The sequence below is a fragment of the Alligator mississippiensis genome, chromosome 2, assembly GCF_030867095.1.
Source record: "Alligator mississippiensis isolate rAllMis1 chromosome 2, rAllMis1, whole genome shotgun sequence".
In the NCBI taxonomy this organism is placed as follows: Eukaryota; Metazoa; Chordata; order Crocodylia; family Alligatoridae; genus Alligator; species Alligator mississippiensis.
The window spans coordinates 187358917-187377384 of NC_081825.1; the positions used below are offsets into that span (position 1 = coordinate 187358917).

Here is an 18468-nt window from a genome sequence, read left to right on the forward strand (position 1 = left end):
GCTGGGGGTGGACACGGTGCCTGGAAGCCCCTCTGGAAGGCATGGGGTTGAGACGGTGCCCACAAGTCCCGATTGCGATGCAAGGGGCAGGTGGACCTGGGGAGCGGAAAAGCCCATCGGCATCCATGGGGTTGACCTGGGGACCGAGAATCCCCATCGGCATCCATGGGGGGGACCTGGGGACCGAGAGAGCCCATAGGCATACATGGGGGGGACCTGCCGCCCGAAAAAGCCCATAGGAATACATGGGGTTGACCTGGGGACCAAAAATCCCCATAGGAATACATGGGGTTGACCTGGGCACCAAAAATCCCCCTTGGCATACATGGGGCTGACCTGGGGAGCGAAAAAGCCCGTAGAAATACATGGGGCTGACCCGGGGAGCGAAAAAAGCCCATAGGAATACATAGGGTTGACCTGGGGAGCAAAAACGCCCATAGGCATACATGGGGTTGACCTGGTGCCCGCCCCCCCCACGGAAGTCCGTATGAGGTTTTTGAAACGGGCCTTGCCCGGGCCTTCGATCCAGGAGGGCGGACACTTTCGGCGGTTCGTCCCGGTGGCTGGGCCGGGTGCCGCATCTACAATATAGCCAAGAAATGTTCGCGGAGATTTTCGAGAACACGTTTTTAAGGACCCTAAATGCCCATCTTCGGTTCCAGAACGTCGGTCAGAGGGATCTTCGGGGCAGAACCGTGCCGTATTGAGGGGCCAAACCCGAGTTTGGAGCCAGGTCAACGGGGAAATCCGGAAAAGGGCCGGAGAAGGCGGTCAGGCCGGGCGAGAGTTCCAGGAGCTCGGCCACAATTCCGAATTCGTCCCGGTCAAGGGTTCCGTGGCCGGGCAGGTCGGGGTCAGCTCCAAGGGCCCCGGCAGGGACCCGGGCCTCTGGGGTGGGAGCCCAGGCACCCCGACGAGGGGTGGTCGTCCCGGGCCAAGGTGGCGGGAGCCCGGGCAGGACTCCGCGGGGCAGGCCGGGCGGGAGTTCCAGGAGCTCGGCCACGATTCCGGCTTCGACCCGGTCAATCGCTCGGCGGGCGGGCGGGCCGGGGGCGTCTCCCAGGGCCCCGGCAGGGCGGCGGGGACCCGCGGTCGGAGCGCAGCGACCCCGGCGAGGGGTGGAAGGCCTGGGTCGGGGCGGCGGGAGCCGGGGCAGGCCTCCGCGGGGCCGGGCGGGCGGGAGTTCCAGGAGCCCGGCCGCGATTCCTACTTCTCCCCGGTGCCCTGCCCGGAGGCTGGGCAGGTCCGGGGGCCTTCGGCGCGGGCGGCGGGCTGCTCCCGCGGGGGAGACGAGCCGCCCTAAGGTCCGGGAGGGAGGCCCCGGGTCGACCTGGCGCCCGAGCTCCGGCCACAGAAGTCCGTATGAGGTTTTTGAAACGGGCCTTGCCTGAGCCTTCGCTCCAGGAGGGCGGACACTTTCGGCGGTTGCTCCCGGTGGCTGGGCCGGGTGCCGCATCTACAATATTGCCAGGAAAGGTTCGCGGAGATTTTCGGGGACACGGTTTTCAGGACCCTAGATGCCCATCTTCGGTTCCAGGAGGTCCAACAGGGGAACCTCCGGGGCAGGACCGTGTTGCAGGAGGGGGTCAACGCCGAGTTCGGATCCATGTCGACTGGAGGGCCGGCCCGGGCGCGGCCCGGGCGAGAGTTCCAGGAGCCTGGCCACAATTCCGGTTTCGTCCCGGTCAAGAGCTCCGTGGCAGGGCAGGCTGGGGGCAGCTCCAAGGGCCCCGGCAGGGACCCGGGCCTCTGGGGTCGGAGCCCGCCCAGGCACCCCGGCGAGGGGCGGTCGTCCCGGGCCAAGGCGGCGGGAGCCCGGGGAGGCCTGCACGGGGCAGGACGGGCAGGAGTTCCAGGAGCTCGCCCGCGATTCCAGCTTCGCCCCGGTGCTCTGCCCCGAGGCTGGGCAGCCCCAGGGGCTTACGGAGCAAGCGGCGGACGACTCCCGCGGGGGAGCTGAGCCGCGCTGGGGCCAGGGAGGTTGGCCCGGGGTCGACCTGGCGCCCGAGCTCCGTCCCTGGAAGTCCGTATGAGGTTTTTGAAACGGGCCTTCGCTCCAGGAGGGCGGACGCTTTCGGCGGTTGCTCCCGGTGGCTGGGCCGGGTGCCGCATCTACAATATTGCCAAGAAAGGTTCGCGGAGTAAATTCCCCTGCTATCCTTCCAAAAAAGGGATGGTCTCTTGTGTAATGTGGCACTGGACCATTAAGCCAATGATGCAGTTCTACACCAGAGGCAGCTACATTTCAAGAGCTGAAACAGGTGCAGCAGGTCAGAAAATACTAAGTATATCACAGTTCCACTGGAAAAAAAAAAAAAAAAAATAATAGGGCTGAAAAGACCTCACAAGGTCATATAGTCCAACCCCCACAACCTTCCCTGTCTAAATCATCCCACACATATGTTTGTCTAACCTGTACGACAAAACTCCAGCAACAGAAATTCTATGAAAGGTTTCAAAACAAGATACATTGTCTTCTTCAAAAATCATTTCAAAGTAATAAAACAAGATGATTCCCCCCCCCCCAAAAAAAAACAAAGAAGAGGCAAAAGCTGTTCAGTTTGTTGCTGAAAACCTTGTAAAAGTTTGAACACATGATGCAGCTTAGAGCAAGACCTTTTCTTATTAGAAAAAAAAATACAACTCAAACTTGGCAATCTAGTAGCATGGCTGGATACATGACAAAAGGGGTTTTAAACTTTTGATATTTGGCAGTGTATTTCTCCTCTTTGCTAGAGATGAGGGGCCTGCTGAGCTGAGAGGCCTGCAAACCCATGGCTTGCAGTTTGCTTTTATGCATTCGCTGGGGCAGGTCATCGGCAGATTTCATAACAAATCCCAAGGGAGAAATTTCATTGTCAAGGCCTTGCTGTCCTCCCAACGTGCCCCCGTCCCTGATGTTGCAGAAGGGAAGCCACGAGTCTGTCATTACTCATCTGATGGCTCCAATCTAACCCAGGGCATCCGAAACAGCATTTTTATGGGGGGAGGGCGGGGAGGAGATGTCACTGGTGCCAGAATGACACAATGGAAATTGTTGCCCTCCTTATTAGAGGGATGGAGGGAAAGTCAAGCAGGTGTAGAGACAGAAGAGAATGAGGATGCTGGAGGTGCAGGTGGAGGAAAAAAACCAAACAAACTGCATTTCAGAATAGAAATGGCTGCAGAATGGCAGGCACCGTCCCTGCCTCCTACTCTCCCCAGGGACTGTGCCCAAAGTGATGGGAAAGCAGTGCTGAGGCGATTCCCCAGTGGACCCGGCCTACAGAAGGACAGCTCCCGTCAATACCTGAGCCTCCAGCAATGGCCCACCACAGTCAGACAGAAGCCATCCCTGACCAAGGAGGGAAATGCAAGATGGCCAAGAGTGCAAGGGCTAGGAAGAGATCAGGAGAACCCAAAGCAACGACTTCAAGTGAGAAATTGGTGTGGAGCCCTGGCTGCCTTTGTTTCTCCAGCTCCAAACCTTGTCAGCAGGAAACCAGGGAGGAGGGCGGGAGGCCTGTCAGGAAGAATAATGGGGTAGGACAATCACGCCTATGATGTCACCCTTCCTGCCATCTGCTACTCAGCAGCAGCCGCCTCACTCGCCCCTGCGCCCTCCCCCACAAAGCAAAGAGCTCACACACGCATGATCACATGAGCACGATTCACTCAACGGCTGCCCTCCCCTCCTCCGAGCACAAAATACTGGTGAGCAAGGGAGAGCACGACTGATATTGTTCAATGGACCATAGCAGGGAGGGGAGGGGGAAAGAGGCTTGCTCCTGAATCCATTCACACTATTCTTGGCAAGGGAAATTGGACAGAGATCCAGGAGCCTGCTCCATGCTTTACTACAGCTCGCCACCAGAGGGGGATGCTGTCCCATTCAGTGGTAATGCCACCTTGTCTGCCATGAGGGAGACCCTGGTTCCATTCCCCCACACGCATATAACTACAGTCATAGAGGCACCAAACATCCGGACTCGGTCTGATCTTTGGATACTGTCTTAGTGGTCTAAAGTGGGGAATGGAAGGTGTGAGCAGCCTCTACTCCTCCATACTCCTGCCTAGGTATATGCGCCGAAGGTCCTGGTAACCTCTTATGCACACACCATGATCTAGGAGGATCAATGGTTGCCTACTACTTCAGCAGGCAGTGCTTTTGAGGTGGTAGCAGGAATTCAAGCCGAGGGCCAGTGTTTTCAGATCAAACAAATCCTGTCCAAAGCCCTGCATGGAAACCTGGTTGCCAGGCCAAGCCTTTCCTTGGAACAAGCTGCCGAATCCAAACCGCATGCCAGGACTCCTAATCCAGGGTGGGATTTCAAAACCCTGTAGGGTCAGATTTGGGCAGTTGGATTTGACCCTAAGGGATGCAAGGAGAGTTCACTTCCAGGCTTTGGGTGCAGCCGACTCTTGACTTGGATGCTCCAAGTGTGTTTTAACACCTCTTGCAGTGGCAGGACATTGACAGCCCTCGTCCTCCAGCTTTGCCTATGGTAGGTTCCCATGCTCTTGGTATACGGGCAAAACATGCCCCATCGTTGTGCAACACGGTTGCTTCTGTAGTTTTCGGAATAGGTTAGACAAGTACTTTTGTGAGATGGTTTGGATAGGGATGATCATGACTTAAGCAAGGGGCTGAACTAGAGGACCTCCAGAAACCCCTGCTAGCCCTACTTCTCTATGACTCTACTATGATCCTGTCCTTCACTTTGGCTTTTACCGTCTACACTATTCTTCCCTCGGCCAGATTCTCAGCCATTGCACTGTATGGTGAGCTGTCATGGGTCATTAACCCGCCTCCTAGAGTGCTGCTTTGCACTCCTTAGCCACCTGCATGTGTCAACCTCATGTTTAGACTAATCTGGGACATGCCCAAGGAAACCCAACTGAGTCATCAACTTAGTTCTGGGCTCCATGAGCTCTAGTCTGAGCCACAAGAGCTGAACCCTTCTGAACACCAGGCATTATAGAAATACCAGTACTGGCAACATTGCCTTCTATGCCAGCAAGGACCAATTTGTTCACCCATCCCGGTACTTGCTGGTGACATGCTCATGCTCTGTCTGACCCATTAAGCCCTGCTTTACAGGCCCCTCCTGGCATGCAGGCTAGCAAAGCAAGAGTCAGCTCCAAAATGGCATAGGAAGTCATGCCTAACAAGAGCAATGGTCTGCTTGTTGGGAAGTAGGGTTGCATGATGAGAGGGGGAAGCAACTATCCCTAAGTAGGATCAGTTATTCACCAGCAACTCCACATGGCTGCCTTCCCCCTGCTACATGGAAGAGCCAACCCCCTACCAGCTGGAACATTTAGCATCCCCCCCACCCCCCACTTCCCCAACTCAACCACAAATATAAGATGCCCTACAAAAATGACAGAGCAATGCATACATTAAGGAGGTGGGATTCTGGGGGAGGCAGGGGAGAGGAGAAGCAGAGAAAGGGCAACATTTTTACTGTAGTCTAAAACAGTTAGGCAATGGCCCTTTGAAAGCATAAGACTCCATTCGGCTCCTTTTCAAGTCTACAGCAATACCCACACCAGCTTCAGTGGAGCACAGCGCATGCTCAATTCATGTCAAGTCAGGGAGTTGTCTCAGCCCCGTGTACATGTTTCTTGGGAGATTCACACGTGGGCCCCTAAGTGATGTGAGTTGGAGTTAGCAAGCCCAAGGCCAGGTCTTCAGCTGTAGTTAAACAGTGGAGCTTCTACTGACATCAACAGAACTACCCTCAAATTACAGACAAGACTGATTCCTGGTCCCTAGGTGTTATAATAGGGAGATCCTCCGCTTCTTACAGCAAGCAGCTCGCCCTCCCAAGAGTGCCCTTTATTAATGTTGGATGGTATTAATGAAGGGCAATCTCGGCATGCTGGGAGAACATGAGCTTTGGGTTTCAGAAGCACCATGAGAAGTGTTAGGCTTACAAATAAAGAGAAGTTAAGGATAGGACAGGAAGTCCACTCCCAGCACTGCAGCATCCCTGTCAGAAAGCTAGAATAGGGTCTCTGCTTAAAGCCTGGATTGCTACACACTCCAGGATCTCCTGCACCTGCACTGAAGCCACTATTGTCAGAGTCAGGATGCTGGGCTAGACTGGTGTGATCTGGGATGCTTGTTTGGCCTTAGAATTCTTGAGGGCCCTTGGCCTTGTGGGGAGAAGAGGTGCACCATGAGACATCAACATGCATCATAGGATGTTGTTCTCCTAGGGCTCGCCAAGTGCTCCCTAGTTTGTGCTGAAGGGATTGCCCTCCCCCTCCTGCTGGTGCCTTTTTGCTAGACTGGAAAGGCACTGTGCTCTTGGATTTCTGGAAGGCACAAGGTAAATTAGCAGCTGACATTAATGGCTTAGCCTGTTCCTCCCTCCTGGCATAGGCTGTCTTGCACCCTGGATGTGTGCACTGGTGTGGCAGGGGAGACCAGTGCTGCCGCTTCTACACATGGTGGTATCCACTGCAGGGGTGACCCCAGCCAAAAGGAAGGTGGATGCCTCTCGCTCTCCCTTCCTCCCAGCTTGCAAAAACTGATTATTCTGCTTTATTCTCCAAGGGATTTGAGAACAGCTAAAGCCGTTCAGGAATCATTCTCTACAATCCCCTCCAATCACCTGGCCCAGAGCATCAGCAAAACAGATTGGAAGCAAAATCCCCCTTCTGCCCCCCCACCCCCAAGCACAAACCACCTTGATCTAGGCAGGATGATGTCACCACCAGCCAATCAGCATGCCTGTGTGCATGCATGGATGGGGAGGGGGTGTGAGGACTCCACAGATGGCTCCAGCTGGGCCTAGCATTTGATTAATCGCCTGAATTACCCTCACTTTGCCATAAAATAAGGACAGAGGGTGGGTGGGAAAGGGGGGAGGGCGTGGAAGAAAAACGGCAGAGCAGGAATCATGCAATCCAACTGCTGAGAGCAAGCTACAACCTCAGAGTCTTAGGGAGGGAGGGAGCTCCTCATTGGGAAGCACCCTGCATACCTGGGTTAACGTGAAGGAGGATGCAGAGTGGGGGGGCATGCAGGAGAAGGGACGATGCACCATGGTACTCAGGGCTCTGATGACACTGGGAAGACACACAAGCTCAGCACCAGCTGGAGAATGCACTCGCAGGAGAATACCACAGGAGACTGCACTCGCACAGGGGCATTTGGCACATTCGAGTTTGCATGGAAGCAGCTCCCTGGAGCCCCCTACCCACCATGGAGGCTCCTGGCCAATAAACACCACCCACCCCATGCCCAGAAGATTTGTGGGCTGATTCTGCCAGCTACAAACATGGTAAGTGACAGCCAAAGAGACCCTAGAGCTCAAAAGCAAGTGGGCATGGGAGAAGGTACATGGCCTCTGGGGATAACCTCAGTCCTGCAATGAAGACCATGGGCAAAAGGGCAAGACTTCTACACCAACCCCCAAACCTCTGGGCCAGTCTGCCAGGGAAAACCCTGAAGTGGGCAACGATGTGCACCTTCACACCTTCCCTGAGGCTGCAGCACTTGAATGAGCCAAAGCCAGGGGCGATGATGCCCCATTGCCAGCAGGCTGGAGCCTTCCCTCCCCTGACCCTATGGCATGCCCTAAAAGCAATTAGTTCTCATGGACATGAATCTCACTTGAAAAGGATTATCTTCATTAACCCCCAAGCTCCTGGAGGGAAGGCTGCTTGCAGATGGGCTCTGCCTGCCTGCATGCTGAGAGGCATTTCCGTTAGGCAAGGTGGGGCCCATGGGATGTACCAGCCATGCCAGTGGTTGGAACAGAGGCCCCATGCAGTGCTGACCTATACCTTGGAGCCAACACGTGGGTGCGCACAGTGGACAGCTGGCTCGTTTCAGGGCAGTGAGGAGAGGAACAAAGCTCCCATCCAGCCAGAGCATGTCACCAAGGCAAAGGGACAGTGGTGCCTCTGACTGCCATTTGTGTTCTGGGCTGGACACTTCCTCCCCCTCTCTCCAAGGCAGCAATTTGGTCACCTGGACCAGTTTAAAGAGAGAGGTCTGACCCCAAACAGCTAAGGAAGATCAGAGTTGGATCTGACCTCTGTAGCCCAGAGCCACCTCTGTTGTTTAAACAGGGGAGATGCCACAAGAAAAGCACAGGGCAGCTACTACGGTGTGGTGACATCAGAGAAGGGCTTCTGCCCACACAAACAGGAGGGTTGCAGGTACCTGAAGGGAGCTAGGGATGGGAAGACTTTCAACACTGGTTGAACCGATTCTCAGCAATGCCTCTCACCCAAGGCTAATGCGCCTGTCAGCCCCTTCTCATGGTCACCTGAGGTAAGGGAGAAGGAAAGGATATCCCCCATACCCTTTAACTCCCTCCCTGCCACATCAGCAGCTCCATGGGCGGGCAGACTGGTGAGCTGGAGCACAAGGGCTCTCTCTTTACCAAGTGGGAGGTGCAGGCAGAGGGAAAGGGCAGTAGCTGGGTTGCACTTAAGGGGGACAGAAATGATGCTGGAGAGAGCAAGCGAGTGAGTCAGTCAAGGGCTGGTAGCCCAGTCACCAGGCTACTCTGTTCAACACTGCACACCACCAATGGCCAGGCCCTGTTGTCAGAAGACCTGCAGCATAGCAGCAGGAAGCGGGGCCCTCTGGGACAAAGGAAGGCAAAATTCAGTACCTTCATCTTGGAGGCGGGCTGGATAAGCTCAGTGATAGAGACTTTGTCCTGCTGAAGCCGCCGCTTGACCAGCTTGGAACAGCATATGTTGACAGAGCTAAGGACGTGCCAGGAGTTGTACTCTACGAAGGAGCGGCTGTCTATGACCAGGGTGCCCTCAGCCCCGTTCCTTAGGAGGATGGCCAGCTTCTTTGGGTCCATCACTTTGCGTGGGAGTCTGTCCCCGGCCATAACGGATCCGTCCCCTCCACAGCTAATGGGAGGGAGGGAGGGAAGGCCAGGGGCAGGGATGCCAGCACAGTTCTCCCAGGGGTGAGAGGGAGCTGGGGGGGACGGTGTAGGCAGGGCAGCACCCGTCTTGCTTCTCACTGTGTTGCTAAAGCCCAGGATGCCAAGTCATTGCGTCAAACCTGTGGAGAAAGGAGGAGAAAAGGGAAATTAAAGTGAGGCTCTAAGACAGCAAGGGCAGTCTCAAGAATTCCCCTAGCACCACTCCCCACAAGGGTTCAAGTCAGATCTCAGTCCTGGACCAAGCTCCTGAGTGCATTGGGATTATTTTAAAACTACACAGAGGTAACCCAGACCAGAATCTGACCCCAACCATGGCACTTCCTACAGTGAGTGTCAGCCATTTATCTAAGTCTAATTAACTAGATTTACCTTTAACCATTCAGAGACAAAAAGGTGATAGTAGTGATGGCACAATGGAGCCAAGAACTTTTGGGTCACAGAATATTATTTGCCTGGTATCCCCGCTAATTGGCACAGCATCTCTAGGTGGATCTTTGCTCAGAATCAGTTCCCTAGCATCCAGGGCCTATTTCCCCTCGCAGACTATCTATCTACAGCAAGATTTCCTCCAGCCCCTAAAACCCAATCCTGCCATTACCTACTCTCAATCCCACTGCTCAGCTCCATGCAAATCCCTCGGGCCCAACTCTCTCTACCACAGAAGACGTCTCCACTTTTCTATTGCAGCACATCTCGCAGTTTCCCAGCGAATTAGCCTCCTTCCCAAACCCTTTCCCTCACCAGTTCTAGGAACCCCAGTCTAGGCTCTGGAAGCAAGAGGGGTCACAGGCAATCATCTTAGTATACCAGGTGGCAATTTTGTGAAGCAATGTAACTCAGGGCTTTCTACTCTCCCAATCACTGCCAGCTTGTGCAGCTCATTTTTATCCCCTCCCCCTATCCCCAACAACACATACACACTTCTGAATCAGCACCACAGAGGCTGCTTTGACTTCAACACTGTCAGCTCACCAAGAGACAGCGTAAGAGGCAGGTCAGGATGGAAAGCAGCAGCAGCAGAAATATCACAAGATTAACAAAAAAGTTAAAGGTATTCTTCTCCCCTACAGTGAATCCCAAGATATATTAGCCATTTAATTAGGATCAACCAGTCAAAACTGGTCAGCTCAGCTCATGACCCACCATCCTCTCTCCATAGCTGGCTGCAGGCTGCATAGTGTTTAGAACAAATCATGACTTTTCCTCGAAGGAAATGAAGTTCCCCAGGTCAACAGTGCAGAGCTTCTCAGAGGTATCCAGACAGGAACCAGCCAGTATAAGCCAGAGCCTGCTAACAACACAAGTGGGCTGGCATTACCTACACAGCGGGCACTTTGGGTTCAAAGGAGAAACAGGCTAGATATTACATCAAAAGGGATTCACAATTGGCACCTCTTTGGCCAAGAATTTCAAGGAGGAAGCTGAACTTATGATACCTTTAAAAGAGCTGGATTTTCAGAGAGTAGGTGCTCAGAGATTTCTAGAACTTGGGCACTCTAAAAATTTCTGAAGTCTATACATGCAAAAAAAAGCCACCAAACCAAACGTACAAAAAACCCCAAACACGCTGACCACTTCTGCAAAGCTGGTGGTGGGGGACCATTGGACAAATCAGAGACTTCACTAGCTCTCAAAAGCGTCAAGCAGCCAAGATCATTAGTGCTGGTGAAGCGGTCAGAGATCCCCAAAGTAAGCCTCTGCAGAAATGCCAAGTTTTACACAGGGCCCAGAATTCAGGAATGGATAAAGTATCCTGGGGCACTTCACACAAATCTGCAGAGTTTCTACCTAGCAAGTGCAGGGGTGTGGTTTCTTTTGGTGGCGCAGGCTCTCTCCTTGGGCATCAATGCCACACATCACCGGTAGATGCAAGAGGTCGGTCAGAAATAGAACAGGATTATGACAGTGCCTCCCTTGCTGCTGGTAGACAGTATTTTATAGAAAGCCCAGAAGCTGCACTACAGTAGTCCAATGCACCCTAGCTAGGAAGAGTGTGAATGAACACCACTATGAGAGAGAGGCCAATGGAGGGTAGTGCCAAGACTCCCACAGACTTCCCTGGGCCAGGTTTTGGCCCAAGGACTGTAACGGATCTCTGCAACACCCACTGACAAGCTACATTAGTGATCAAGCTAAGTTTTTTTTCCATAGTTAGATCCCTGTACTACACAGGCAGGATTTGCCACCCAACAATGGTTAAAAGCTGAACAAAGGTCGTCATGATCCTCCAGTTCCTGGTAGCAACTGCAGAGATAGCCAATTATTGCAGACTCATTCCTAGAAACGGAAAGAGCCTTTCAAATATTATGATGAAGTAACACATGGCACATCCATTCATGTAGGGGAAGCATGTGGGCATCTGATCCAAGTTCCAGCAGTGAACTGGTTAACCAATCTGTCAGATAACAGCAATAACCAGCTTTCACACCAACTCCCACTTAAAGCTGAAAGGAATGGGGGAAACAAAAAAATAAAAAGCGCGCACACTTTTCTTTTGCTGCTGCTAATTCAGTCTTTATTCTTCATATCCTGTAATAGGCAGCAACTGGGGGCCCTACCCGAGATCATCAAGCTGGCTCCGTACTAAAGCTGATGAGGCAAGACGGTGCCTGCCTCGAAGAGCTCATGGTTTCAGATGATGAGACAAAGCACACACTCAACCCTGCCTCCATTCTTCTTGCAAAAGTCCTTCTCAGCAGAGAGGAGGCAGGAAGCTAGTTAGGAGACCTCTGCAGATGGGAGACTAGAAGCAGGCAGTGGGTGCCAGCCCTCAAGATACGGGTGTTTCCACTAGCTGTACTTTCAAGCAGCTGCCACAGTAACAAATCCCCATCTTCTCAACAACCAGGTCTGCACCCCAACACATGAGGACTTGTCCCCCGCATCCACCATGGGGGTCGGACCTGATGATCTGTTTAGGTCCCTTCCGACCCCAAGTACTATGATACCAGTGGTGCCAGACTCCAAGTTGATCCATCGCTGACCACAACAGAAAACTCTACTCCAAACATAACATCAGAAAGACAAGGCAAGAGAACCCCCCCCCAAACCCACATGCACCCTGCCACATTAATGAGAAATGCCCCAATGGCCGCCACTGCTGTCATTACTGCCCCCAACAGCAGGAAAAGCTTTTCAATGGCTTTGCCCCTTCTCTGCTTCTTGCCCCAGCATGTACCCATGTCATTTTGGCTCAGAGCAGGCATTCCAATTACAGCTGCCCCTCTAGAGGTAGGCTCGTGATCCCTCCCCGGCCACTGGAGCATGGCTATTCATGCACCCCATCCCCCCTCAGAGGGTGGGTTTTTAGAACTGAAACAGTTCTAATTAAGGGGTCGGAGGGAGGAAAGGCTGGCTCCTGCTGTGATATGACACACCTCATTATGTAGTTACAGCCTCGCCAGAGACCCCCTGCTGCACCAAGGCTATAGAGCCAGAGCAATCAGAAAGGATGCAAATAAGCTGGCTTTTGCTACATCCCTCTCCCTTGCCTTGCTCCTGTCCCTTCTCCCTTTCCCATCCAGAGACACAAGCAGCGAATTCCTCTCCCGATTCTTTGAATTCCAGCTAAGAAAAAATATTAATTGAAAGGCAACAGACGAAGAGGTGGAGATAATGATGAGACTGAAGGATAAGAATGACACACTCAAGTGGGATGAAGGGGTGATCCGATGGAGGGTGAGGGAAGAGAAGGGGAAGAAAAATGGCATATTATCCAGGGAGATAATAGGATCCATTCCCATCCCTCTCCAGATAACGAACATGGCATAGTACTGGGGTTTTCAAACACAATTGGAGGGGTCCAGGCAAGATAATGACCCCTTTATCTCCTAATTGCTCATAGAGAAATCTGCTTGGAAGAGGTGTTATATGCAGTGAATCCTGACAGACCAGCAAGCATTTAGCTGGATGAAACTAAAAGAGACTGTGGATAATGATGGGCCTAAGGTCCAAGGGGTTCAACGGATGCCCCCCACATCCCTGTCAGATATGAGTTGGGTGCAGAAAAGCAGAAAGGTAAACATTCTCCAATGCTGAAGGAGAAACATGATGGCTTTTTCTGAATGAGGGCTACAAGGATGGCCATGATCCACCTGGATAGCTGAGGTGACTAAGCAGATGCATATGTACTCCTTCCCTCATATCCCCAGCCAGCACCATGGGAGGCATAGGGGTCTGTTGGATACAGAGGCACTGGACTGGGTTTCAGGAGAGCTTGGTTGTGTTTCTGGTTCACCTGCTAATCTGCTATGAGCCCTGAGCAAGCATTCACTTCTGTCCCTCCCCCTACTATTCCCTTTGCTTCAGCTGCAAATGCTTTGGAGCAGAGACCCTCACTCTTTGCACTGGAACTGGGGCTAAAATTCAATTCTAGCCTCTAGGCACAAAAAAAAAAAAAAGTTATTCATTTGCTGTGGCTGTGCCTATTGCCTGCCCTTCTTAACAGAGAAGCTGGCACAATCCCCAATTGCTTATCCCCCAACTGCACAACAAAAATGTGACTTCCAAGAGTTTAGGCATTTGGACAGGGGGAGGGAGAGACTGGTCACTGCTCCCCTTCTCCAACTCTCAGCTTTTACCACCTAGCTCAAGCCTGGGGGCAATGGCAGTAATACCTGTGCAGACACAAACTGCTTGCATTTGTGGGTATTCCAGAGACGGCTGGTGCCAGCATGTAGTGTTTATTGTTGCTATCCCAAGAAGTGTATGGCCGAGGCTGCAGGAGATGTGGCAGCCAATGTGTTTGCCATCATGCCATGCCTCCCACACACAGCCCAGCTGAGATCCTTTTCACTCCCAAAAGCTCCCTTATATGCATGCTCCCAACCTCACCAGAGCCAGCAGAGCTGTACTAGTGTCAGTGACCAAGGTGTTTTGGGGCTGGAGAGCACACTAGTGCAGATGAAACCAAGTGAGTTTGGTTATGTAGAGTGGGTACCGACCGGGAAGAGAAAAAACCTTGATATTTGTACGTGAACACATTTGAGAGGGAGCAGCAGAAAGATTCACGTGCAGCCTCATAGAGCTGTATTTCATAGAGTTTCTAGAGAGACAAACGGTAACACAAAGTTAGCTGGAGAACGTAGGGGGAAGGAGAGAAATCAGAGCGCCATCTTCTTCATTCTTGCCAACTGGGTCAAAGGGAAGGACAGGGAGTAAACATGAACATGCCTGAAGTCTCTTATTATCTTGCCATGATGACACAAGACCACAAACTCCTAAGAGGGGAAAAAGGTTAACCTGGAACTGAAATGATAGTTTCAGAAACAAAGCCATGTCCCTCTTACCAATTTATTAAAGCCGCCTTAATCGTCTCAAGTGTTCCTGAAGAACATTACCATAATCCTTTAATCCCACCTCTCCCTAGAGTGCCTATAATGAGGAGATGGGCACAAGGCTTAGGTGAATGGGGACAGCCAAGCAGGAGGCACCATGCTGCAGCTTGGGGACTGAAAAACAGACAGCTTAATGTGCGCATTACACTAACCACACGCCCCTCAGAAAACAGTGGGCAGGTTCGCCTCCAAAATGAGCATCAGCGGGCTTGGGACTTGCACCCACTGGGAGCCTGGCAATGGAGAGGGGAGGGGAAGCCAAATCAACTCTCTCTGATGACTCAAGACAGGAGATTCAGCAGCATCTCCCAAGGAACAGCAGAGTTTGTGGCACCTGGCTTCTAAAACAGGACAGAGGATGATGGGTCAACAGGTAGCCACTGGTCCTCACCCTTCTGCCCCAAGCTGAAAGCTTGTCACTTATTATAGTACATCTCAAATATCACTGGCATAAACTACCTACTCACTCCCTACACATACACGACAGACATGCACTGTTGTGTCCTTGGGGGATTCATGCATGTGCCTCTTGTCCTGCACACACAGTCTGTTTTAATATTGTAGTCAAGAACATGGGAAGCCCAGAAGCAGACTAGTCTGGATTCACCTTGCCCTGGTACAAAAAGACACAGGTAAGGAGGGGAGTGATGCCACAAGCTTTCCCTGGCTTGTAGCCCAGTGGCTCTCAGGCATGAAAATGATTAGGGGGCTAGGGTGCATGACTTCTGAGGAGAGGCTCAGGGAACGGGGCTTATTTAGTCTGGAGAAGAGAAGACTGAGGGGGGATTTAAAGGGCAGCTGTCAGCTACCTGAAGGCTGGTTACAAAGGGGATGGAACTAGACTGTTTTCAGTGGTGGCAGATGACAGAACAACGAACAACAGTCTCAAGCTGCAGCAAGGGAAGTTTAGGCTCGAGATTAGGAAAAACTCCCACAAGGAGGGTAGCAAAGCACTGGAACAGGTTGCCCAGTCTCTGTCCTTGCAGGTTTTTAAGACCCAGGTAGACAAAGCCTTGGCTTGGATGATTTAGTTGGGGCTGGTCCTACTTTGAGCAGGGGGTTGGGCTAGATGACCTCCTGAGGTCCCTTCCAACCCTCATTTTCTACCATTCTATGGCAAGGCAGAAATCAAGGTGCAGAGGGTCAAGTTTGGTAGGGAGAAAAGCCACTGCCTGTTTGGGCAAAGAGGCCAGAAGAGCAACCCCTTTACTTTTTTTATCCCAGACTGCCAAGGACTTTACCATGGCAGTTGTCATCCTCCCCCTGCCCCACATCCCCCGGAGAGACAGAAGCCCAGAGAACTGAAGTCATTTGCCTACCTTACCGTGGCAAGGCCAGGAACACAACCCAGGTCTCCTGAATCTCACGCTAGCACCCGGCCCGTTCTGCCTTCCATGGCGTGCACAGGTCAGGAGCTGACAGAATTTCTCAGCAATTCTTGGTTCAACCTTAGGGACAGCAGATAACCATCAGAGGAAAGGATTGCCAAGAAAGTAACTGTCAGCTTACAGCCTGAACCACAGGCAGGGTGGCTTAAGCTCCCCAGGCATTTATTCTGGCACCTTTACCACCCCCCTTCTTTCATGTACTCCAACACTTAGTAAACTCCCCTCGGCAGGCTCACGCTCTGAGGGATTCCTAAATCACAGGACTCTTACTAATTATTATTATTATTTTGCAGAAGCAGCAAATCAGGGACATGGGGCTCATTAACAAGGTAGCACCTTTGGTTACTCTGGCAACCATGTAGCTGCCAGGCAACAGCTGCCTCTCAGGCCCCATGGAGATATTAGCTGGGTTTCTCAGTGGTGAAGGTACCTAGCAAGCAACAGAAGCCTTGGCCCGGTCTTAACTGCAATAGGCATGGCCTGGTCAACTCCAAACAGCCTAATTGTAGGTTTGGATGGTGCCAGGCATCCCCAGCAGGGACCAAACTCACAAAGCAGAGTGCAGGCAGGATGCTTCCCCTTCATCATGCTGGCCTCCAGCTGTTGCCTATCTCCAATTCTCCTTTTGGCTACTGTCAGTTAAGTGGCCTCATTGGTCTCATCCCCAGAGAGAGATCTAAGCATTCCTGCATGGAGGATGGTGGACATTTGGGTTAGCCGTTGGAGGAGGCAGCTAGGAGCCAACAATAAGCACCTGCATTATAACAGCCCCTGGAGATTTATTAGCAGCTACTAGCAATGCCAGTTAAAAGGATTCACCATCACTTCAAGGAATTCCCCCCTCAGAAAGGGAGTTATTTTAATTAGCACATCACTGACAAGGAACCTCACTGGAGAAGGCTTCACACAGCCACAAAGATTTACTAGCTCACATGCAAAGTCTACCCATCCGCCTTCACCCCAGAGAATTGTTTAACACCACAAGATCAGGTTTGACTTGCCTCAGGACTGCTTCCTTAAAAAAAAGGAAAAAAAAAAAAAAAAGAGGGGATTGGAAGGGATCCATTTGACTGCAGAGATTTGCTGTACCACCTCAAGAATGGGGGAACTCCAGGAGAACAAGTCCACGCAGAAAGACTGCATACTTGTTTGCACGAATGCCGAGAGACCCCAGCCAATGTCTGAGCCTCACTATTAGCCATTTCACACAGCCCTATGTTTCAGGCCGTTTCAGAGGGACAGCGATTTGTTTCAGTGTTTCGGATCACTGTTCCGTTTTGATTCGGCCAAATCCGTTTCAGAGTTTCAATGCTGTTTTGGCAATTCAGATCAGCTGGGGAGAGGCAGGAACAGCTGGGTGGCTGCAGGTTTTCACCGCAGCTCCTCCGGCTGTGCCTGCCTCTCCCTGGGTGGGGGGAGCCATGGAAGAAGCCCCCATGGTTACTCTGCCTGGCCCCAGCCTCCCAGAACTTTAAAAAAGCCCCGCACTCACCAGATGCAGCAATGGCGAACAGGGCCTCTGGGGGCGCATGGCAGAGTCCCCCCATGCAGCACAGGGTAGTGGGGGCAACGAAGATCACCCTCCCCCCATACTTGGCACCCGTGTGGCAGATGTCACATTGTGCAGGTGCAGCACAGCTCAGAAGGGTGCCACGCGCTCTGGGAGCTGTGGTGACTCCACCTGTCAGCTGGAGCCTGGCACCACTTAGCCCCAGCTCCCAGACAGCACACAGTGCCCTGCCAAGCTGCACTGCACCCGCACCATGGGACAGCTGTGCGATCCCCACTGTGTTGGGGGGGGGGGGCTCTGCCACGAGCACCCAGAGGCCCCAATTGCCACTGCTGCACCCAGCGAGTGCGGGGCTTTTTTAAGTACCAGGAGGCTGGACTGGGCAGTAGATGGGCCCGGGCAGGGCAGCTATGTGCGCTTCTTGTGTTGCTCCTCCAGCTGTGCCTGCCTCTCCCCAGGCAGGGGGAGCCACGGGAGAAGCCCCCATGGCTGCCCTGCCCAGCCCCACCACTTTAGTCCACACAGCCCTTCAGCCCTCCTTTTATTCCCTGGGGGGAGTGCCTCCAAAACATTTGGATGGTTTAGTTTCATTTCAAAGATGTTTCAGAGCCTTTCATTTTGGATTCGGTGTTTCAGGCGTCGAAACACCTCCGAAACAAAACGGCTGCCGAAGTTTTGCACAGCCCTGCTCACTATGCAATGTACAAACACAAAGCAAGAACTCACTTTCTAATCAGATCAGGCCAGGCAGAGGGGAGGAAGGGGCATGCCTTGCCCAAGGTCACAGCAAGCACGTCAGTGTAATTGCCAGGTATTGAACCCACATCTCCTGCCTCCCAGCCCAGTGGCCCATCTCACCCTGAAGAATGTGGAGAGGATTCTCCTGAAGACAGGGGAACCACTTGGGATCACTATTCTCCCTCCATTCCTTAGCACTGTCTGCTCTCTTGCACTAAAAACAGGGCCAGCATGAGCAGTTGGGTTCTACACAGCACCTTGATTGTGCCAACAGAGCCCAGAAAACCTTCAGCAGTTTGGAACCAGGAGCTTCCTATTTTTTTTTTTTTTTTTTAATTTATTTTGCTCAGCTGAGCAGCAGCCCTCAGCACTTGTCAATGAACCAAACCCATAGACTAGCTGGATCTTTCCCTCTACTGCATGCCACATATTCTTCTTAATATCTATCATTTAATTCCTATACCCAGCTCTTAGAATGGATTTCTTTTTAATGCGGTCAGAAATGTGTGCTATGGAATAGAAATATCTTCAGTCTTGCGTGTACCTAATGCTGTGGCAAATGCATCCTGGAACACCATCATTATTTC

The 18468-nt window shown here is 52.4% G+C and overlaps 1 protein-coding gene across 4 annotated transcripts in view; it reads right to left on the minus strand.

Moving 5' to 3' along the window:
- Window positions 1-18468, minus strand: part of DUSP8 (dual specificity phosphatase 8) — an 89666-nt gene that overhangs the window by 60683 nt on the left and 10515 nt on the right. For 2 of the 4 annotated variants that reach the window (XM_014602401.3, XM_059722581.1), the window contains exons 2-3: window positions 15565-15693; window positions 8619-9028 (exon numbers count right to left, since the gene is read on the minus strand). In XM_014602401.3, the coding sequence (XP_014457887.1) occupies window positions 8619-8849 (231 nt within the window). In that variant the 5' untranslated portion in view covers window positions 8850-9028; window positions 15565-15693. The remainder of the gene's footprint in view (window positions 1-8618; window positions 9029-15564; window positions 15694-18468) is intronic. The other 2 variants (XM_014602402.3, XM_014602403.3) reach the window with 2 other exon arrangements.